A 24,540-nucleotide genomic window follows, 5' to 3' on the forward strand; every position below is an offset into this window, starting at 1 on the left:
AAGTCCTGTGTTCGAGGCTTTAGTGTAGTGCTAAGAATCAATGGTAAAAATGATAATTTAAGCTTTTTTCAGGCATTGCCACTGGCTTTCAGTAGCCAGTGTTGAAAGTTCTGCAAATCCATTTTGTATATGTTTTCCTTCCCTAGGTATGCCATAGGAAATGTGGAGCGGTCAACCTCGGCTGGGATCGGCTGGTTGGACAATCTGGGTGAACAGCTGGGGAGGCCGTACAATGACTCCATCATCGGGTCGGGTCCTTCCATTAGAGATAAATATGTCACAGCTCTGTACTTCACCTTCAGCAGTCTGACCAGCGTAGGCTTCGGGAATGTCTCTCCAAACACCAACTCTGAGAAGATCTTCTCCATCTGCGTCATGCTTATTGGTGGTGAGTTCTACAAAAAGAAAAACAGTTTGACCATGTCAGAAAAACTAGTGAAGCTAAACTAACGGTAGTTTGGTTTAACATGTTTCAGAAGGTAGTTAAGTAAAGAGGTTGACTTACAAAATACTTATACACAAATAGGAGTTTGGTGAGGTGGAGTGAGCTGCTGCAGGTTATATGGTGCGTTCATGTCACGTTCATTTTCATGTCAGGGGAATATCAGGGACTGCCCTGTGATTACATTGTTTTTCCAACTTCCAGCGTTCACATGGTCGGAATGCGTGTTCTTCTATTCTGTTATCCTGAGAACTCACCAAAATAATTGATTAATGTCATCAGATTGGGAATACAATATTTTAAATTTTTTCAAGAAAAATATAAAAAATATAAAATAAAATAACCACAAATAAACTTTATTTTCTATCCCCCCAATTGTAATGCCTGACAGTCCTGTATGTACTCTCAAGGCCATGGCTAGGGGTTCATTTGCTAGTACGAAGCTTGTCGGGTGGAACTTTGTAAAGTAAATGGTCAGTTAACTAAAACGTTTAGATTAGTTAAAATCTCAGCATTCGGGTTTGTATATAATAATCTCATATTTAAGTGTTTGCATCCCATTAAGCTAATGGGTTTGTAGGAAGAACAATAAGTAAGAGGGGAGTTAGTGGGTTAGATTTGCTGTGTGCCCAACAAACCACAAGTAGACTTTATATTTCTTTATTTCCATTGTTTTCGGTAAAATCATTTTTTAGATTTCCATGTTTCCGACCGCACTTGAAGGCAGCTTTAACTCATAGGGGAGAGAGCGTATGAAAAGAGACAAGCAAGACATAGCAAGTCCTTTGTTGTTTCAAGAAACATTCAGCTTTTAAGAAGACTCCCGGGCATTTCGGTGCCTGTGTTTCATTTTTACCCCTCATAGTGTTTTAAAACTTCTTTGTGGCAGCGATAGAGGCAGTGATGTTTCCTGTTTCCTGTACGAGATTCTCACACCGCCTCTTACCATACCTAAAAACATACCGACAAGTCTGATCCCCCCTGCGGCAACCTACCTACCACAGCCTAAATACACTACCCCCATTCAAAATTAATGGAAAGACCTGTGTTTTTACTAGACCGTCAGCCGAGGCAGGCAGTCTGAACGCAGCCTTAGTCTCTCAAAGCATTGTTTGATAATGGGCACAACAGTTTTGGCTTTAGGAGAATTCCGTCGCAAAATGAACCTAGGGGTTAATAACACGTGTAGTCGATCGTTCTCTGACATATGTTTTCATGCTAATCAAATTTGTCTCTAGCTTGAAACAAGCTAGCACAAACTGCTAATTAGCTTATGACCCTAGTCTTTGGGGCACTGGTAGAGTAAAAATAAATTTCTATTTTATGACCAGTCTAACCACAAACGCCGTGCAACCAGTAACCAGTAACATAGCTCAAGCAGGGTATTTGTTGTTCAACTGGTTATGACTGTTTTCCCAAGATGGAGCCTTCCTTTGTGCAAATAGTAATGTCTTTATGAACTCTCTTTAATAAACTGTCTCTACACTTATACAGTTCTCAAAGCATCAGTTTACATGAAGTAACCCTCATTATGCTACCGTGGAAGTATGGTGCTTTTTTGAGCCCTGTTGTATAAAATAGTGACTCTGTACACGTGTTATTAACCCGTAGGTTCATTTGCACCGGAATTGGAATCCTTTCAGACATGTTGGAACAACAGTTTGGTTTATGGAAAGGTTAGAGATGTTGGTAGAGGCTTTGGCCAGCTTGTCTGCACATGCCTGAAGTATCCGCCCTGAGATGCCATGTGGTCTTGCTGCCTTTCTTGTGCTGAAGATGCACAGTGCTCTCTTGACCTCCTTTGTGTCAAGTGTTGTGTCCCTGACTATCTGGTGGTAGTCTATTCATTACCCTGGAACTGTCAGCTGTGTTGAAGCGGGCAAATAATGGGTTGAAGTTCTCTGCTAGTTAGAGGTTGCTTCTTGTGATGTGATTGTCCTTACATTTGTAGTCTGTGATGGCCTGTATGCCTTGCCACATACGTTGAGAGTCATTACTAGTGAAGTTTACATCTATTCTACTACACTATTTTGCTTCTTTAATGCCTTATTTTAAATTTCCCCTTACAATATAGGCTGTTATGTCATTGGCTCTGTAATCAGCATCCCTAGGCTTTACAGGTTCTTAACTTTGTTGATAAGGAAATGTTTGTGGTTAGGAAACTCACGGAATTTCTTAACAGTAATGACATTTTCTGTGCAACAGCTATTGTATGATAGTACTTTCCTCTGCACCGGCTAGAACTTTACTGCAGCACACATTTGCCTTACACCATTTTCTTTTTCAAATCTGGCCCTCAGTGCATAGGCACATTCCTTATTTACTGAGAATTTGACATCAGATTAGAGATTATATCTTGCATCTGTTACAAAAATGAGACAGATATTATGGTATTCATGCCGGCATGCTTTGTATTGTGTAATACCTTTATTATTTGTATCATTGTTTGTGTTGATTGTGTCTTGTTCTCTAATGCACTAATAAACAAGACAATTAAAACTTTAAACTTGTTAACGATAAATGTCTTGATGACGAAGGTCTCTGTTTTTGTCTCTTCTCCAGCTTTGATGTATGCCAGTATTTTTGGTAATGTGTCAGCCATTATCCAGCGGCTGTACTCTGGTACAGCTCGCTACCATGCCCAGATGATGAGAGTTCGAGAGTTCATCCGCTTCCACCAGATCCCCAACCCTTTAAAACAGCGGCTAGAAGAATACTTCCAACACGCATGGTCCTACACTAATGGGATAGACATGAACGCTGTGAGTATGGGAGATTTTCTGGGGTTACTAAACTTTCTCTGTCAGTCGACTCAACAAAATAGATATGGTTCACTAGAGAATTGATTCTCTAAAATATTTTTTTATCGTTGTTTTTTGTCTTATGTTTTTTAATCACTGTTCGGCACTTTAAATTGCATTTAGTTATGTTTAAAAAATAAATACATTTTGATTGAATAACCCCCTAAGTGGAATATGTTCAGCTGACAGTGTCAGTTGGTTAGCTGTTGTTGTTTGTTAGCTAATGCATCTGTTTAGCTAATATTCTGCTCTCGTACATTCTGGCCACTCTCCATCACCATCAAGTGTTAACTTCCTTGAAGACAGGTACTGTTGAAGTTTAAAACTATTCGATCTGCCTAGAGCCACTCTGCATCTGCCATAACCAATGGCTAATGTTTGGTCGTGACGTTGGCTTAGCATCGCTAACGTTAGCCTTAGCCAACTCCTTTACCACTAACGGGGCAATCTGGAAAATCTAAATCTTTTCCCGAACCCACTGAGGAGAAAGGCCACAACATCACGGCCACTAACAAGACTCAGCAAACATTGTTCTTACTCAGGCTTTAACTTCTGGATATTTAGCAGCATTGCCACAATGGACCAACTGGATTTGCTCGCATCTTTCTCTACCGCCATTAGTACAGAACTCACCAAAGGTTACAGAACCTCAAGGTCATTGTTCTCAGCCACTCCCTTTGTTCGCTGATTCGACCACCAAATATTTTGGGACAAAACCCGCTAATATACCGCAAACCCAGACAGAGTACCAAAGGAAAATGAAAAAACAGCCAACCCTCGCAGAACAAAGCAGTTGCAATGATCGGTCTCCACGAGTTGGTCCAAAAAAGTGGCTCGGAACACACCAAAGCAACAGCAGGTGGTGCTAATCTGTATTGTCGCCCAAGATTGGACAAACGCGTCACGTTGGTCTGGTTTCTCTGGTAATTCAAAGTCTGTCTTTGAATAACCAGTCTTCTGACTGTCATTGCGGCTTATTCAGAATACAATCTCATATTTTACTATAATTTACTCACCAAAACGTGTTTCTGAAAACATTTTAAGCAAGAAATAGGCCATGCAGTTGCTGAATGTGTCTTCGTTTCAGATCAACAAAGGTCAGTTTAAAACATTTTTTTCAGATTTTGAGAGACTCTATTCACTCTCATCCCTCTCCTCGTTTCTGGGTTAGCACTCCACTAGTTAATCTCCATTGTACTGATTGATATTTCTGTTTGTAGATTTAATATGTTTTTCACATCGCTGTTAATAAGCTAATACGCTAATGCTAATCTGCAAATGCTAATTTGTGAGTGTAGCATTATAACATAGCTGGTACTAATGTAGGGTGACCAGACGTCTCCGGTTTCTGGGGACTGCAGCAAATATCAGGGAACATTCAAGATGGAAAACTTACTTAAAGCATTAGTGCGTAACCTTTTGATATTAATGACATGAAATGAAACTCAAGTGAAGATAACTAGTCCATGTTTTCAGCCGTGTCCTCCTTGGATACTAGCAACTGCATGGAGGGAAGGGGACGCGCGTTCACGTACACGTAATGTTTATGCGCTAACAGTTTTGTGTTCATTACTTCCTCATAGGGGCGACAGAACCTACGCACTACAGCTTTAACAAATTAATCACACTTTTTTTCTCTTTTAGATGTTAAAAAGGACATAGTTATGGTTTAATGCTTTTATCAAAACGTTGCAGACAAAGATGCTTTCTTTATGCAAATGTTTATTATTGCGACAATCCAAAACAATGACAAATGTTGATACGTTCCCCAGTGTACATAAACTCTCTGTTCATGGAATACCGGTTAAGGGAACTTCTCTCAACAATATTCCATCATTTGGAACACCCTGCAACATCACAAACGGAGATATCACTTCCTCTATGGTGGAGGAGCAGTTAACCATAGGAGTTTAAAATTCCAAACAAAACGACTGTTCATTGGGCTGAAAAGATTGAAACTTCTAACAGCTACAGAGCAATCCCGGTAGTGGAACAGTGTGGATATACACTAAGGTCTTCCCTAAACAATTCACACTTCCCTTTGAACTGAGCATGTTTGCTCCTTGTGGTTTGGAATCCTAGTTAACATGGCTGAATACCCTTTGCAGGGAACTACTAGGTGATCGGAACACACCCAAATACTATCTTGAATATACTCCAAAATAACCTCAAAGGTACTGAATGCTAAAACAATATGCTGATAGCATAGTACCCGAGCCCATCAAGCAGCAACATATTGGCAAATTGACCTGAATGAAACATTACTTGGTAATACTAAAACATTGTAGTGTCCCATCCAACACTTGGAATGGGTAACAATGGATCTTGTACATTACAGCAACAGACACATTGCACAAGTCAGCTAAATGTAACACTGTCATGAAACAATGCCATTTATACGTATTCATAATGTCACGGCATAACCAACCCTGGGACTGCTCATCTCTCATTTTGTTTAGGTTTTACAACAGAGCTTGGTTGTGCTCCAACACATGATAGTAGGAGCTAACTGCCAAGTCGCTCGGACTGAAGGGTTAAGGGTTTGAGGCCTACCTGGTGTTCTGACTCCAGGCGTTGTCTTACGCTGCTCTGTGGCGCACTGCTCATTCAACGGCTCTTCGTCTCTGCAGTCTTAGTTTCACCTCTGGCCAGGCCGCTCCTCTTCCTTCTCAAAGAATGGAACTTCTCATAACTGTATAGATGCGGAATATAGATGTAGACATAACTTGATAGTTATTTAGCTCAGGAAATGCTAATCCCTTTATGCCGTCTGTTTTCCCCTTCATATGTCCTCAGACTGTCCCTTTTCCCTCTGTTTCACTTCCGCTTTGAGCTCTGTGTCAGGCGTCCAATGAAACTAACAGTTGAATTATGACAGTACGAATATGGATCTTAAAGACAATTGCAGCAGACTCTTGTCCTTTACATTGTAAATCGGTCTGCAAGCGGTAGCCACCAATTCAGCTATTGCTGGTGAAAATTTGTTGTTGTAGAGTTGATGGAGGCGTCTCCATTGAGGGCTGTCTGGGGTGGCCTGCCTTAGGTTTGGGAGAGAGGGGTTCTCTGCATTTGCATTGACTTTTATCCATTTTTTTTTTTACAGTTTTTAACCAAAATTAGCATGATTTTCTTGACTTGGACCAATTTCCTCCACTTCCTTTATCAGTGAGCCCGATGGAAAACATTAGATCCCTCTCTTGTAAGAGTTTTTACATTAATAATTTTATTTTACAGTATGGACTGTTTTTTATTTCTTTCATCCACTGCCTCTGCACAACTTATTGAGGCTTCTCTTCCAGACTACTGTGTAATTTCTGAAGACTTGCTAAACCTGGCTTTTGTTATTTCCCTTTGAAGACTCTTTCCACTGCCCCGATAGCTAAGTTGGAACCTGTTGTGCAGAGGGTTAGCAGGCTCACTTTGGATGTGCTCAGCCTTACTCAGAATCAGGTCCTCATGCAGCTGAGCAGCTGACACCTGGTCACAGCAAATGACCACAATCGCCATACTGACGTTGAAAACAAAAGACGCAAATCAGACTGAAGGACATGATGCTCTGAAGGACACCCAATTAGAACAGTTACAAAATATATTGACCCACATCAAAACTAGACAGTTGACCTAAAAAGAACATTCACTGTTGCAGTTTGTTTTACTTTTTCAGTGGTACATACATCAAACCTCAAATGGTCATCAATCTCTATCTCCATGTATCTGTATGTGTTAACTCGTTGGATGGGTTAATTATTAGCCTGGGTGAGTGGGATTGCTCCCTTACTACGTCTAAAATCTGCCCATTTCCTTTGATTTAGTCACATTGACCTTAAGGAAATTGTCAGAATACCATTGAGTATTTTAGAAGAAATTTACAGGAAGAGCCTAAATAAAATCAAAAAATAATTGTAAAGTTTTATTTCCATTAGAACGCATGGAAGCAAAATGGACCAAAATCTCCAAATTGACCATAAGATGATAAAAGCAGGGATATCCTCGCAGCTTGTAGAATCGCCTGCCTGGTTGTGTAACGAGGCATGATGGAATTATCATGCTACTGGTAGCGGTATTGTTCTTTGGGCTATCAATATAACTTTGGTGGGCTCTCATAATTTCTACCTGAGCATCTGCTAGGTTTGGGAGCCATTAAGGCAGTGAGCGTGAGAGATACTGAATAGCATTAGTACCTTCTAGCCCCTCTTTCAGCCCAACGATGAAAATGTTGCATCTTCCGTTTCTTTCCTCCATGTCTGCTAGCTTCACCTCCATCTCCCAAAGAGCATGGGCGTGGCTGTCCAGAACACTTGAGTTACTTTCCACGGTAGTTTTTAGGACGTCCAATCTGAGTGAGCCAAGGCTTGCATTCAGAGATGCAAGCTGAGCATGGATAGCAGCTAGATTCTTATCATTGTCAAAGCCCACCTGTTGAATCTGAGATTGGATCTGAGAAAAGCGTGGCTAGATCAAGTACCCGTTCGGACCAAAGTAAGGAGTGTGGACTGGTAGCTGGAGAGAAGCCAGTTCAACTCCTGGGCACTGGCAAGATGCTCTTGAGCAAGTCACCGAACCCCCCTCAGTTGCTCAGGGCGCTGGTCCAGCCCACTCACTCTGACATCTCTCCATTAGTGCATGTATAGGACCTGAGCGTGTGTCTATTTCAGGCATGTGTGTAGTGTGCAATAACAACAGAGTGTAAATTGTAATTTCCCCATAGGAAATCAATATAGATAAATTATAAATTATAAATTGAATAAATTATAAAGTACAGTTATTAAAATCAAAACAATTCATAAGCAGCAATGGCACATGTTTAACAGAGATTTGGTACCAGTTGTTCCCACAAATCCCACCTGCTTACTGTAATTTCTTCTTTACCAACCACCAGATTGTCATTGTAGAGAGGTGATAATACTCAGGCTGATTCCATCCTGGGTTTTATTACAGGATCATGGTTACAGATAGAGGATGTATTTCCTTTGGCAGCTGAAGACATCTGACCTGTCAAAGACAATGATGGCCGTATAGAAGTGCTCCATCATTAAGTCCATCCTCACCTGCTCCATCACCACCTGGTACATTGCTTTCACCGCCAAGGACGTGACGTTAACAAGAACCCCGACCGCCACTGACTTTGAATCTTAATACTTTATCCTGGACTGTATACCGGTCCTCTGCACGTGCTAGAAATCCTGAACTTTTGCACATCCCTCAACATTTTTGCACATCCTTTACTAATCCAGACAGTTTATTTCTTAATGTGAAACTGCAATATTGTACATATTTGTTTCTGTATTTGTTTATTTCATCTTGATGTTTAAAATGTTTAATTATGTATGCAACCACCAAGGCAAATTCCTGTAAGTGTTACTTATGTACAATAAATCTGATTCTTATAGTCTGAATGCTGATTGTAGTTTAAGGTAGTAATCAACCGGTGTCCTCACTTTGTTTCCTCCATCCCTACTTCTCCACCAGGTTTTGAAAGGTTTCCCAGAGTGTCTCCAGGCAGATATTTGTCTCCACCTCAACAGGTCACTGCTGCAAAACTTTAAGGCTTTTAAAGGTATTATTATTTCACATTACACATGCGAGGGCTCTTTTATGCACACAATTAGGTATCACACAGAGTAATGCAAATTAAACACATTTACTTCAGCACTGTACTTAACTGTGCTGTTTTTTTTTACTTAATTCAATTTTATGCAACTTAAAGTAGTTAACCAATTAGCTAGAATTTGCTTCATCTCCACCAGCTACAACACAATGCCTTCCTCATCTGTAATTCTCAATAATGTATACCCTTATTATTTTAGCTAACCTACAGTATTTCAATTTTGTTAGTTGCACTTATGTCCTTTAACACAGCAGAGTAAATTTAAACATGATTTATTGTTAAACATTTAAAACAAATCAGAAGTGAAGCATTCTTAGGACATTAAAGGAAACAGACCTGCTTTTCCCTCCACACAAATTACAGTTCGACCATGCAGTGTGTCTGATATCAGCTTCCAGAAAATCAACTTACCTTTACAGCTCCACATTACACTCACGTAGCCCAAACAAACCTCATGCCAAATACTCCTAACAATGTTGTACCCTAGCAGGGACTTTTGCAGTTGATAAGCAGCTTAACCTGCAATATAAATTATGATTTGATTAAAAGAATATATCAGCTGTAAAACATGAACACTACATGTTGAAATTATGTAAGAGTTCATGGAAATTAGTTAGCAGGATAAAAGATTGTTAGCTAAAAGTAATTAATAAATGGTAGGAATAAATAGCTAAAAGTAAAAGCTAAAAAGTTCAATCCGCTAAAAGTAATTAAAAGTTGTTTGATCCATCCATTCATCCATCCATCTTTATCTGGTATCGAGTCGCGGAGGCAACAGCTCCCCAAACTTCCCTTTCCCAAGCCACATCATCCAGCTCCAACTGTGGGATCCTGAGGCATTCCCAGGCCAGGGTGGAGATATAATCTCTCCACCTAGTCCTGGGTCTTGCCCAAGGCCTCCTCCCAGCTGGACATGCCTGGAACACCTAGGGAGGCACCCAGGAGGCATCCTCACCCTATGCCCAAACCACCTTAACTGTCTCCTTTTGACGCGAAGGAGCAGCAGCTCTACTACAAACTCCTCTCAAATGACTGAGCTTCTCACCCTCTCTCTAAGGGAGACGCTAGCCACCCTCCTAAGGAAACCCATTTTGGGGACAGCAGCTCCATTGGGGACGCCGAAACTTACCAGATGGCATCCTTACCAGATGCTCAGTCAGCTCACCTGGCTTTTTTCAACGCAAAGAAGGAGCGGCTCTTCATTTCCGCTTGTACCACGGATCTCGTTCTTTCTGTCATGAGCCTTCATGACCATAGTTGAGGGTAGGAAGGTGAGAGCTTTGCCTACGGGCTCAGCTTCCTTTTCGTCACAAAGGTGCGATAAATGGAATGTAATACCGCACCCGCTGCGCCGACCAATCTCACGCTCCATGGTCCCCTCACTCGCAAACAAGACCCCAAGTCATTTAAACGCCTTTATTTGGGGTAAGGAGTCACTCCCTACCTGAAGAAGGCACACCATCGGTTACCTGCTGAGAATCATGGCCTCAGATTTAGAGGTGCTGATCCTCATCCCAGCTGCTTCACACTCGGCTGCAAACCGATCCAGTGAGTACTGAAGGTCACAGACCGATGATGCCATCAGAACCACATCATCTGCGAAAAGCAGCAATGAGATCCCGAGCCCACCAAACTGCAACCACTCCCCACCCAGACTACGCCTTGATATCATGTCCATAAATATTAAAAACAGAATTGGTGACAAAGCGCAGCCCTGGCGGAGGCCAACCCTCAACTGGAGTGAGTCTGACATACTGCCGAGAACCCGGACACAGCTCTCGCTTTGGTCATACAGAGATTGGATGGCCCTGAGAAGAGACCCGGTCATACACCTTCTCCAAATCCACAAAACACATGTAGACTTGTTGGTCATACTCTCAGGCTCCCTCCAAGATCCTTGCGAGAGAAAAGATCTGATCTGTTGTTCCACGACCAGGACGGAATCCGCATTGTTCCACTTCTATCCGAGGTTCGCCGATCGGCCAAACCCTCAATTCCAGCACCTTGGAGTAAACTTTACCAGGGAGGCTGAGAAGTATGATACCCCTTTAATTGGCATACACCCTCTGGTCCCCCTTTTGCAAGAGGGGAACCACCACCCGGTCCGCCAGTCCTTAGGCACTGTCCCAGACTTCCACGCAATGATAAAGAGGCATGTCAACCAAGACAGCCGCTCCCCACCCAGAGCTTTCAGAATTTCTGAACGGATCTCATCAATCCCTGGGGCTTTGCCACTGTGGAGTTGTTTGACTACCTCAGTGACTTCCACCAGGGTAATTGACGACAATCCCCCATCATACTTTAGGTCTGCCTCTACCACAGAGGACGTGTCTGCAGGATTTCTGAGTTCCTCAAAGTGCTCCTTCCACCGCTCTATTACCTCCTCAGTTGAGATCAACAACGTCCCATCCTTACTGTACACAGCTTGGATGATTTCTCGCTTCCCACTCTTGAGGTGGCAAACTGTTTTCCAGTAGGTGCCGACCAAAAGTCCTTCTCCATGTCTTCTCCAAACTTCTCCCACACCCTCCGCTTTGCTTCTCTCACGGCAGAGGCTGCGGCCCTTCGGGCCCGTCAGTACCTTGCAACTGCCTCCGGAGTCTTCTGGGATAACATAGCCCGGAAAGATTCCATCTTCAGCTGGACAGCTTCCCTTACCGCTGGTGTCCACCAGGTTGTTCGTGGGTTACCGCCCCTTGAGGCACCTAAGACCCTTAGACTAGAGCTCCCCGCCGCAGCTTCAACAATGGAAAGTTTGAACAAGTCCACTCAGCTTCAATGCTTCAAGCTTATAGGGATGCCCAATAAGCTCCACCGAAGGTGCGAGTTGAAAGTCCCTCGGACCAGGGCCTCCTCCAGATGTTCCCAATTTACCGGCACTACCCGTTTGGGCTTTCCATGTTTGTCCAGAGTCTTCCCCCACCCCCATCAGTTGACAGCTCCGCCCCTCTCTTCCCCCGAGTGTCCAAAACATACGGCCTCAGATCATATGAAACTATTATAAAATCAATCATTGACCTCTGGCCTAGGGTGCTCTGGTACCACGTACACTTATGAGCATCCCTATGTTCAACATGGTGTTTGTTATGGACAATTCATGACTAGCACAGAAGTTCAACAACAAACAACCCTTCTGGTTTAGATAGGGAGGCCGATCGTCCCAATCACGCCTCTGACTTGTAACAGAGTACAGTTACACTAAGGCATTGTAATTTTTACATAAATTAAATCTCAGTACTTATTCCACCCCTGGTCAAATATATGCTAAACCTGGTTAGAGAAAAGATCAAAAAGCCTGGTTTTTGTAGCATTGGATTAACACATTTTATTTGTTCTTGTGTCTAGGATCCACTAAGGGCTGTCTGAGGGCCCTAGCTATGAGGTGTAAGACCACCCACGCTCCTCCTGGTGACACTCTAGTGCATGCTGGAGACCTGATATCAGCTCTGTACTTCATCTCCAGAGGATCCATAGAGATCCTCAAAGGAGACGTGGTAATAGCTATACTGGGTAGGTGCATGCATGAAGATCAGGTATATGCTAGTGTCCAGGGAAGACCTCCGTAGAGTCATTAATGTAATATACACAAAGATACCTATATTTATATCCTGACTATGTTTTTCCTCCTCCAGGGAAGAATGATATCTTTGGAGAGCCCATTAATCTGTACGCTCAGCCAGGACAATCCAGAGCTGATGTCAGAGCTCTGACCTACTGTGATCTACACAAGATACACAGAGAGGATATGCTGGAGGTATCATGTGTAATCAAATAATCAAAGTAAACAGAAACATCAGTCTTTTTCTCTATTACTCTCTACACACACAGTACTGATTTCCTGGTATTTGTGTCTGCAGGTTCTGGACATGTATCCTGAATTTAGTGAATATTTCTGGTCCAACTTGGAAATCACCTTCAATCTCAGAGATGTATGTTACTCATATTCCAGCTACTCTAATTATTTAGTATGTATTATTACACATATTATTATTATTATTATTACTGTTATCATGACTTGTCAAAACTATATTGGAGGTATGCTGAATTTGAGTTTTGACTATTCATGTACATAAAATTTGCATCTGCATGCGCAATACAATGTTAAGAGAAAAGTAACTTTAACTTTGCTTTAATTCGAGGTCAAGTTCTGCAAAGAAATGTGCATCCCAACCCCCATGTTTTGCAACATATTCAACACCTCCATCCATCCATTTTCATCTGCTTATCCTGGGTCAGTTCTCAAGGAAAGCAGCTCCATCAGGGCCGCCCAAACTTCTTTTTACCAGCATTCTTACCAGATGCTCAAACCAGCTCACTTGGCTTCTTTCGACGCAAAGAAGGAGTGGCTCTTCATATCCGCTTGTAGCCAGGATCTCATTCTTTTGAGACCCAGCCTTCATGACCATAGACCAGGGTAGAAACCAAAATTGGCTGGTAGACATAGAGCTTTCCCTTCCGGTTTGGCTCTTTTGGTACAGTATATATTCAACATCTCTTTAAAACATTGTACCGACCCTTAGTACTTCAAATTCCTCCGCCATCACTCCTGCAGTCTTCAAAAATCACCTGCCTCAATGACTTCAGACCCGTTGCCCTAAAAGTTCTGGCTCTGAAAGCATAATTTTACCTACCTACATACCTTAAGTCCTGCACCTCCCTCCTGATGAACCCATATACATTTGCCTACCAAGCCAACCAGTCCTTGCCTTCTATGCAGTCAGAAATGCAATCTACCACACCTTGCACCACCTACACATGCATCCTGTTTATAGACGTCAGTTTTGCCTATAATTCCGTCAACTGACTTAACATCGGTGGATTGACCCATCCATATGTCAGTGGTGACTTCTGTGAAACTGACAACAATTCAATTTTATTTTATTTATAGTATCAATTCATAACAAGAGTTATCTCAAGACACTTTACAGATAGAGTAGGTCTAAAAAACACTCTATAATTAACAAGGACCCAACAATACTACTAATTCCCACAAGAGCAAATATTTCGTGCAACAGTGGCAAGAAAAAAACTTCCTGTTAGGAAGAAACCTCGGACAGACCCAGGCTCTTGGTAGGCAGTGTCTGACGGGGCCGGTTGGGGGTGTAATGAATAGTGGCAATAAGTTAGTTAAGTAGTAATAAGTTAGTAGTTTATGGCATAGCAGGGCAAGCCTTTCTGGGACATGGATGCATAAAAATGGAAAGAGAGAGGAGAGAGGAACTTAGTGTTGCAATGGAGGTCCCCCAACTGTCTAAAACTATAACAGCTTTTCTCATCATACTGTGAGCTGTTCAGTCTGATATTTCTCTTGGTCTTCCAGATCTTGCTTTAACTTCCACAGCCATTTCTTATTTACATTCCGAACAGAGGATTTTGGCATCTGAAAACTCTTTGCTGTCTACTTATAGCCTTCTCCTGCTTTGTGATTGTCAACTATTTTTAGTAACTGCTTAGAAGAACCCATGGTGCTGATTGTTGTGGCAAGGTCAGATGAGTGTGGGCATTTAAAACCTTAAGATTGACATCAACTGGTCTTTCCAGACGATGATTAAGAACAATCCATGACACTGTCAGGTCTCAGGTTTCCAAAAGGGAGCGGTGCATACTATAAACTCCGCAAGTGCCCAAACTTTTGCAGACGCCAAAAGTTTGTTTTTTGTTATTTGGAAAGTGTAAATGATGGAAATAAAATCTAACTTTTTGTGACATATTATATCAATGTCTTATCTGTCATTTGATGCCTTTTGGAGATTTTTCCATCTTTTCTTGGCTTCTTTACGGACATTAATACAAATTTTTACCTGAAGAAGAGAGAAAAAAAAAGAGACTAGCTGTCCGGAGGATAATCAGTTGATATTGTGAGCGTCTTTGAGAACTGTTAAGTCATATAAGTTATGTTGTCAGTTAATTTAAGCCTATTGCTGTATATGGTCTATAATAATTTTAAAAGTTAGCTTGTTTGTGTTCTTCACCTGTTACCTAGGTTAGAGCAGGCTGTTGATTCCATATAATGGCGATTGTTGAACATCCTTGCTCATTAAGATAATGCATGATTATAACCGCTGTAAGTCACCTTATCCTTTGTGCGGGGGCTTGATGGAATCACAAGACTTTAAGCTTTCTAATGATGTGCTGCATGACCGTGTTGGTGACGATTTAATGCTTGCAATTCATAAAAAACAATTCATGAAAACACGTTGTGGAAAAACACGTACCGTTTGGGGAACCGTGCTCTCAGAGAAGTTAATAGTGGGTTTATTGTTATTATTTACTAGCATATATTATTCCTATGCATTGTGTATGGTAGCCTTTACAATGTTATTTATTACTTTTATTACCACACAAACCATAGCAGAGCTACCTATATCCATGTTTATACTGATGCTTGATTGTATTAAAGCATCAACAGAGAGAAGTTGTCTCCGTAAGTATTTTAAAAGATACATCTGGGGCCAAGTTGTAAATCAGAATCAGCTTTAAATCCAGTCCTTATCTAGTCCTCACTAAGTTTAAAATAATTTCATTGGTGTTATTATTATTTTAGTAGTTATTATTTTTATTAGTTTATTAGTCATCAATAGTAGGTGGGGCGGCTGGGGCTCAGTGGTAGAGCGTTTGCCTGCCAATCGGCAGGTTGGTGGTTCAATCCCTATCCCTGCAGTCCCATGTCCAAGTGTCCTTGGGCAAGACACTGTGTGTGACAGTTTATCTGATGAGCAGGTGGCACCTTGTACGGCAGCCTTAGCCACAGTGTGTGAATGGTGAATATTTAGTAGTAGTTGTTAGGACTAGAAAAGTGCTATATACTGTAAATACAGCATTTAGTACCAAATTGAATCTATTTGGATGGGCATATACACATATTTCTCACATAATTACACTTGAATTCATATCTTGCTACCGCTTGCAGTCAGAATCTTATTAACCTGGACTCCCAACCTCTGTCACAACAAATAAGCTATATGTTTTAGGCCTATTGGCAGGCAGCCATTTAACATGTAGGTAATGCCATATAAAGAGACTTTTTTTTCATGTCCACTGTTTCTCAGCGTGCTCTCTAGTAACATCTGTCTGGTCCAGGTTGCTTTGTCATTCTCACGGCTACTTTTACTTTTATACCTTAAGTAAATTTCCAAGCCTCTACTTTGTTACTTTTACTTGAGTAAAGAAGTTAAATCAATACTTCTACTTTTACCAGATTATTTTTTTGACACAATTATCCGTACTTCTACTTGAGTACGGGAAGTGAGTAAAGGGCCCTGGCAATTGCTTCTATTTTCAAATCTTTCAAGTCTGACCGGTTAGCCACATTCAACACATAATTGGACACCGATATAACTGGTTACACCAGCAGTACCCTTCATGTTCTGTTCTACTTAGCAATGAGCTAAAAAAAAAAAAACATTATTTTAATAAAGCATCTAAAAATCTTTTGTAAACTACTCCCCCCAGAATCCCTCATATGAATCCCTAACACTTACAGCGTAAAACGGGCAGAGATGATCATCTCTGAACCCTCCCACCCTCAGCCAACCTGCTCATCACCTCTTCCAGCTTCTTCCCATGGTGAAGGCGCTAAAGTTCACTGTTCAATAAGACTAAACGCTTCAAACTGTTTTTTTCTCCTCAAACAATCAAGACTCTGAACACCCTTCTCAAGCTGCTATCTATCTCTGGTTATTCTTGTCTTTACCTACTTGTATACTTCGTTCTTCCTGTCTGCAGGTGAATAATGAATCTTTGGGTTTTCCGGGTAAAGAAGACTCTGGCGTTGAGGGATTAAGCAGACAAAGAAAACACAAACTCTCCTCCGCTCACACAGGTAACACTCACAAATACAAACAGCTTTTAAAGGACATGTAGAAACTGCAGAGACCCTGCAGTCAAGGTGGATCAGATCAACCATGTACCTCTGTGACAAAGTGTGTGATGCACTCACCACTTGTCCCTTGGTGTTTGTGTTCATTTGTCCATTTTTTACACATTTCATATGGTATTCATTTTCAGTTTTTCTTAAAGTTTGGTTTTTAATTTTACCGTTGATTTTGTGTAACATTTCAGGATTTACTATTTGCTTACTAATTATTTGTGTTAAAATTGTTACGTTTTCACACCGATCACTGGTTTAATATGAGGCAAGCACAACCACATTCTAGTTTCTGTTTGATTCATTAAGTTGCAGGTTTGAAGAGTTAATTGTTTGTTACTTCAAATTCATCTTTCTTTGTAACTTTGTTTGGTCCAACCGGCAGGAGCCACTCAGCATTTCTGGTATTGATGATGTCATAACTGACATAATGAGACTGAACCTAGTAATTGCGGTTTTCTATGTGTAGTTGTTCCTCATTTGTTTGGTTAATGTATTTGAGGGTAATTGGAAGGAGTTACATCCTTTATAAAGTTTTCTTAATTTGTTTAAATGAGTAAAAACTGTGTCTAGCTTTGTCCAGATTTTGATTAGGTAAGAAGTGTTTGGTAGACATTAACATAGCTGTCCTCACAGAAGCTGATGTTTTACGTCATATCCTCTGTGTAGTCTGTACAGTCCAAACACGCCTGAAGATCAACCAATTGGAATTAATGGCTGAGGTTCCCTTTGTTATCTATAAAACAAGACAATACCATTTTCACCAACACACCAAGGCGACCATACGTGGCACCATCTTGATTGACTGATATTTAAATATAATTGCTAAGAAATACAGTACGTTATTTTATAAATTTGTTTTGAATCTTACTTTATAATCTTATTGTAATCATTATTTCTATACAGCCAGTAGCACAATCTGTAGAGTATGTCACCCCCACACTGAACATGTCAATGACATGTTATGTCAATGTCAATTTTATTTCTATAGCACATTTAAAAACAACAACAGTTGACCAAAGTGCTGAACAGGGTCGATGTCAATATACATAATATATACAGTACATACACATAATACGTAAATAACAAGTGTAAAAATCACTCCAACCAAAGTACATCACAGGGAGACAAACAACAACACTTTAAAACATCAGAATCCAGGTTAAAGAGGGTTGAAAGCTACAGCAAACAGGTGCGTCTTTAGCAGCGATTTAAACGTTTGTAAGGTCTGTGCAGCTTTAATATGCATGGGGAGGTTGTTCCATAGGGTAGGGGCGCCCACTGCAAAGGCTCTATCGTCCTTTTTTTTTAGATTTGATCTAGGGACATCCAAGATCAGCAGATGTGACAACCTCAGTGTTCTAACTGGCGAATGATGGCATTAGAGATCAGCTAGGTAAGATGGCGTCAAACCATTTAAGGCCTTAAAAACAAGCAATAAAATCTTAAGGTCTATCCTGTAACGGACAGGTAGCAAGTGGAGGGAAGCCAAGACTGGCGTTATGTGTTCACGTTCTATGTTTTAGTTAAAAGGCGAGCAGCGGCGTTTTGGACTATCTGGAGCCGATTTAAAGATTTCTGGTGTGGACCCACTTATAAAGAATTACAATAATCCAGCTGAGCAGTGATAAAAGATTAGATAAGAAGGGATTCTGACTGCAAAAATAACACCAAGATTTTTAATAGTGGATTGATTTTGGGAGGCTAAAGGGCCCAAAATGCCAAAAGGGTCACTCAGTGCGTCCAAACGTCCAAACGTGATGATTTCTGTTTTATTTTCATTCAGAGTGAGGAAGTTTAACTCCATCCAGGTTTTTACCTCATTTAAGCAGTCTAGCAATGGCTGCACAGACTCTTTGGTTAGAGATTTCATAGGCAAGTAGATTTGGAAATCATCAACAAAACAATGGTAAGAGATGTTATGCGTCTGAAAATGGAACCCAGTGGCAGCATATACAGTGAAAAGAGGATAGGGCCCAGAATAGAGCCTTGAGGACCCCGCAGGTAAGAGGCGCAGCTGACAAAGAGTGTTCAGCTAAATGAACACAGAAGCTGCTACCAGTCAAGTATGACTGGAACCATTTCAAGACAATACCTTTGATACCTACACAGTGTTCAAGGTGAGATAAAAGGATTGTGTGATCCACTGTATCAAAGGCGGCAGTCAGGTCTAGAAGCACCAGCACAGCCGAGTTGCCTGAATCCACAGTTAAAAGGAGATCATTAAAAACCCTTAAAAGTTCTGTTTCTGTACTATGCCGTGGTTTAAAGCCAGAGTGGAACTTCTCCTGGATAACATGGTTGTTGAGGAATGTTTGTAATTGATTCAGGACTATTTTCTCCAGCACTTTCGAGAGAAAAGGTAGTTTGGAAATAGGCCTGAAGTTAGAGAGAATGTCAAGATCCAGATCAGATTTTTTGATAAGAGGCTGCACTACAGCATGTTTGAAGGCAGCTGGGACACAACCTGCACTTAGACATGTGTTTATTAAAATAAGAAGGCTGGACCCGACAATATTAAAAACGTCCTTTTGGGAGGACAATTTGTAGGCCGCAGACTCTGAACTATCTTAGATAGTGAGGAGAGTGATACAGGTTCAAACTGCAAGGCAGTCTCTAAGAATTTCTAGGGAGACCTGGAGCTGGTCTTTTTTCCATTTCCTTTCAGCTTACAAATACGTCTAAGAGAGAGGTTTGTGTTATTTAGCCATGGTTCTGAGGATGGCTTTAGGAGTTTAATTTTAAAAGGAGCAACAACTTTTTATTATTAGTCAGCATCTGAACGTTCATTTCTTCACGTTGCAAACTTACAGTTACTGTTTGTCTGTAGCTGCAGGTGACACCATGTCAGCGGGGAGACAGAGTGCTGCACACACATGTGGAAATAGACACAGTATTTGGGAGCAGCAGCGTGCCAGAGATGATCATCAACACATGCAGTAAGACTTTCCCTCCCATAAAACATTCATTCATTAAAGGGTCATTTTACCTTGACCCCATTTTCCTATGTTTTTGCGTCTAAGTGAATGATGGCAACATCAATCTTTGACATTGTTCCAGTGTTAAGCAAGATCACTGCAGTCGGCAGTGGAAAAACAAGCTATAATTTAAATTTATTTGGCAATTGTCTAGCTTGTATTTTCCTTCACAAAAGTGCTTTTTTCGCCAGTGACAGGCTCAGATTAACGTTCTAAGTGTCAACAACATTATGGAAAAGACTTCTAAGGAGGTCAACCTTTCTGGTAAAGAGTAAGATTCTGTCATGGTTTGGGTGTTTTGCTTTGTTTTTGTTCCTGTCTTTTAGTTCCGTACTGTCTCCTTGTGATTGTGTCCTAGTTTTCTCCCCGTCTTGTGTTGTGGTTTCTGTCTTGAGGTTCCCTTGAGAGTCTGTATGTTCTGTTTCCTGTTTTATTTTGATAGTCTGGTCTTCAGTGCTGCTGGTCTTTAGTTTTACTTCCTTTGTTGTCCCGCTGCTGTGATTACCTGATGTCTTCCACCTGTTTCCCTGCCCTCTTGTCACCCACCTCTCATTGTCTTATTACCCAGTGTATTTAGTGTTTGTGCTCCCCTCGTCTCTTGTCAGATCATAGACTGTTCCAGTTGTTTGGTTTTGTATTTTTACTCTTCCTTGCGGTCCTTGTTCCCAGTGAGTTTTTTACTTTGAACTTCTTGCATTTTTGAGTTTTGGATTTTGGACTTTGTTCCTGCATTTTTGTTTTCCTTTTGTATTTCCCTTTGTTTTGTCAAAAAAAAATCCTGAATATACTGTACTCTCCTGCCTACTTACCTCTTCTCTGCGTTTTGGTCCTCAGTTGAATGAACTATAACTGATTCTTTTTTTTTTTAACTTAAAAACAATTGCCTTCACTAAACCCAGACTCCATGTAGATCAACAGGAATTTTATCATTGTAAAATACACTTCCACAAAGACAAAATACAAAATTAAAATATGAAAAGCCAATTTCCACTTTTTCCACCATCACAACCCTAGTTTTGGTTGAAATAAACACAGTTTACTGATTTACATGTGAAAATATGTTGGCTTTAGACAAATTAAAAGTATTGCTTTTTAAAGTATTAAGCTAGAGACTTCAGAGCTGCTTCTGGTTAAACCTCAAAGAGGTTTGAAAGGGTTATCTCTGAACAGATCCTTTCTATAATGTAATAAGACACTTGGAATATTTATCTGAGCCTGCCAGTGGCAAAACAAGCACTTTTGTGAAGGTTAATACAAGCTGGACAATTGCCCTATTAATTTACATTGTAGCTTGTTTTGCCGCTGCATCAATCTCGCTTAATACTGGACAAATGTCAAAGATTGTTGTTTCTATCTGTCAATTAGACACAACATAAAAATACTTCTGCCATTGCAAAAGTAAACTCATGGTTCTTGTGTGTCTGTGTTCTCCAGTGACGATAAAGGGGAGGATTCAGAGGGGACCTCCATGATTCATGCTGTTGCTGCTGCCACAAATACTGCAACATGCTCCAACACAGATAGGAGAGAGAAGACCTGTAACCCTTCCACAGGCAAGTGCAAAGATGCATTCAAGGCACAGATACATGAAACAGCAAAAAATCAGTGTATAGTGGTAACAGTTGTAAGGAAGTAAATCTGATTGATCGGATTTTGAAATTAGAAAGCTGCAAATTGTAATGTTTTAAAGGAAAAGCAATCATTTCTGGAATTTAGATTGTATGAGTTTGTAATAGTAGCGGCAGCCAACAACTGGAAACGTTGTACAATTTCTGTCTGTTATTTCATCATTAAATTCCCTTGTGAGACTTTTTCTGCGTAAAATCAACGGTGCAGAGTTTAAATATGGGCAGTTTTATGGAAACTGATGGCCAATTGCACATTAGCTCCAATTTTGTTGGACTTGAGAAACTCCAGTCTGACGCGATAGCCAGCTGGTTAGGCGGCTGGGACTGTTTGCTCGCCTCCCGGCCAGGGATGCTCCCTGGCCCTATTGTCAACTGGAAGTTTCTCAATAGACTCATGGACAAGTGTATTTCCTCAATCGTTTATTTAAATAACAATTATCAATAATCGATAAACGCCAACCTGCGGTAATCTACTTTTTCAGAGTCTGAAAGGGCAACATAGCCTATGTGTTAATAATAAATAACTGCATTCACTCACCTAAAGGATTATTAGGAACACCTGTTAAATTTTTCATTAATGCAATTATCTAATCAACCAATCGTATGGCAGTTGCTTCAATGCATTTAGATCATGTTAATGTCATTATTTTAATTAGTTGATTACGAATTTTGAAGTAATTTATTTTAATGGGAAGCCTATTTTGTAAAGACAGAACGATTACGGTAGCGAGTATAATTGAAAAGTTGAAAATCTGTGCGGACAAGTAGGAGGTGGTGGATGGGTCCCCGAGAGACTGACGCGAGTTTTTGTCACCATCCCAAGTGTGGTGTTTCATTTCTTCATTGTTGCATCCCCCCAGAGCAACCGCAGTGTCATGGCAGTTTGTGAAAGGGTCACATTCGAAAATCGTGACATGTACACAAAATAAAATAAGATAAAATCATGACTTGCACACAAATCAATAAATCAAAATAATGTGACCATTTCACGAACTGGCGTAAGACCGGGTTGCTCTATATTAAGGCGCCTGCTCTACCAACTGAGCTATCCAGGTGCCCTAGATTTTAGAATTGATTGCTTTTCCTTGGCATTGTAAATTCTTTTTACGCTGAATTTTTGATTCTCAATTTATGAACTTAGAAAAATAAAGGTGAACATTTGACAACATGTGGAGGAAGTGCCGGTGGTTTTTAATGTACACAGGGTTCATGAAGGGCCATTGATAACTTTCATAAAATGTAACTTACAAGTAGGTCCTGTGGATTAATTTTTATGAGTAAAAAAAAAAAATCCAGGCACATAATTTAAAAGCACAAATATTCAGCGCTAGAAATTTAATAGCTTTTTAATTTCAAAATTCAATGAAGCTTCCATACAGCTGTGACTGGCTAAGTGTCTCACTGTGTATCTGTGTGTGGACCGGGTCATTCTCAGGTGCGTCCGACATCTTCACGTTTTGGGGCTTAGAGAGTCCCGAGGAGGTGTCTCCCTCCCAGCAGCTCTTTGACCTGCCCTCCTCCCCCCACTGTCCCTCCAGCCCTCCTTCTCTACCCGTCATCTCTGGGAAGCAGAAGGGGGAGTTAGAGAAGAGACTCGAGGCACTGCAGCTGCAGATTACCAGGTGGGTCACAGGCCTCGATCAGGGTCTTCCTCAGGAGTGGCGATAACTTAACATGTATGTCATATTTTAAGACAAACACCACAATGCCAGTAACACAGTTGTAAGGCAAGGCAAGGCAAGGCAGCTTTATTTGTATAGCACAATTCAGCAACAGGGCAATTCAAAGTGCTTTACACAAAACCAGTTAAAAAATAAAAACAGATAAAACACGTGAATTAAAAATAGAAACATTAAGACACAAAAAACACAAGAATAGAAGTTACAGTGCAGCATAATAAATTAAACATTAAAAGAACATAATTTAAAGAAAGGCAACATCAAAAAGAAAGGTCTTCAGCCTTGATTTAAAAGAACTGAGAGTAGCAGAGGCTCTGCAGGTTTCTGGGAGTTTATTCCAGATATTAGGAGCATAGAAACTGAACGCTGCTTCACCCTGTTTAGTTCTGACTCTGGGGACAGAAAGTAGACCTGTCCCAGATGACCTGAGAGGTCTGGGTGGTTCGTAGTGTAGTAGCAGATCAGAAATGTATTTTGGCTCTAAACCATTGAGTGATTTATAAACTAGCAAAAGTACTTTGAAATCAATTCTTTGAGGCACAGGAAGCCAGTGTAAAGACTTCAGAACTGGAGGGATGTGATCCAGTCTCTTGGACTTAGTGAGGACCCGAGCAGCAGCGTTCTGAATCCGCTGTGGCTGTCTGATTGATTTTTTTAGTGAGACCTATAAAGACACCATTACAGTAGTCATGTCTACTGAAGATTAAACCATGGACAAGTTTTTCCAAATCCTGTTGACACATAAGTCCTTTAACCCTTGACATATTCTTAAGGTGATAATAGGCTGACTTTGTAATTCTTAATGTCTTAATGTGGCTGTTAAAATTCAGGTCTGAGTCCATGACTACACCAAGATTTCTGGCTTTGACTGTTGTTTTCAACAGTGTTGTTTGAAGCTCAGCGCAGACTTTTAATCATTCCTCTTTTGCTCCAAAAACAACCACCTCAGTTTTTCCTTCATTTGTTTCAGAAAGTTCTGGCACATCCAGCTATTAATTTGTTCGATGCACTTAGTCAGTTTTTGTATTGGACTATAGTCCCCTGGTGATAAGGTTATGTAAATGTGTGTGTCGTCCGCATAACTATGGTAACTTATTTTGTTGTTTTCCATAATCTGAGCCAGTGGAAGCATGTAAACAGAAGAGGCCCCAGAATGGAGCCTTGGGGGACTCCGCACGTCATATTTGTATGTTCAGATGTATAATTACCTATTGACACAAAGTAATCCCTATTCTGTAAGAAGAATTCAAACCAGTTTAGTACTCAGCCAGAAAGGCCAACCCAGTTTTCCAATCAGTCTAGTAATATGTCATGGTCGACCGTGTCAAATGCAGCACTGAGATCAAGTAATACTAAGACTGAAATGGGTAACAGCCTAAACTCTGGGTGCATGTCACATCTACACATCATCTAAACAGTACCTAGATATCTACACTCACCTAAAGGATTATGAGGAACACCTGTTCAATTTCTCATTAATACAATTATCTAATCAACCAATCACATGGCAGTTGCTTCAATTCATTAAGGGGGGGGG

At 40.7% G+C, this 24,540-nt stretch overlaps 1 protein-coding gene across 1 annotated transcript in view; it reads left to right on the forward strand.

Annotated features, from left to right (window-relative positions):
- LOC117954060 (potassium voltage-gated channel subfamily H member 6-like) overlaps positions 1-24,540 on the forward strand; it is an 82,845-nt gene that overhangs the window by 50,988 nt on the left and 7,317 nt on the right. Inside the window, exons 12-21 of the mRNA XM_034887530.1 lie at positions 147-388; positions 3,005-3,204; positions 8,713-8,800; positions 12,197-12,361; positions 12,484-12,605; positions 12,709-12,780; positions 16,577-16,673; positions 20,023-20,026; positions 21,131-21,253; positions 22,704-22,946. Coding sequence (XP_034743421.1) covers positions 147-388; positions 3,005-3,204; positions 8,713-8,800; positions 12,197-12,361; positions 12,484-12,605; positions 12,709-12,780; positions 16,577-16,673; positions 20,023-20,026; positions 21,131-21,253; positions 22,704-22,946 — 1,356 coding nt within the window. The remainder of the gene's footprint in view (positions 1-146; positions 389-3,004; positions 3,205-8,712; positions 8,801-12,196; positions 12,362-12,483; positions 12,606-12,708; positions 12,781-16,576; positions 16,674-20,022; positions 20,027-21,130; positions 21,254-22,703; positions 22,947-24,540) is intronic.

Source organism: Etheostoma cragini, chromosome 12 (assembly GCF_013103735.1).
Source record: "Etheostoma cragini isolate CJK2018 chromosome 12, CSU_Ecrag_1.0, whole genome shotgun sequence".
NCBI lineage: Eukaryota > Metazoa > Chordata > Actinopteri > Perciformes > Percidae > Etheostoma > Etheostoma cragini.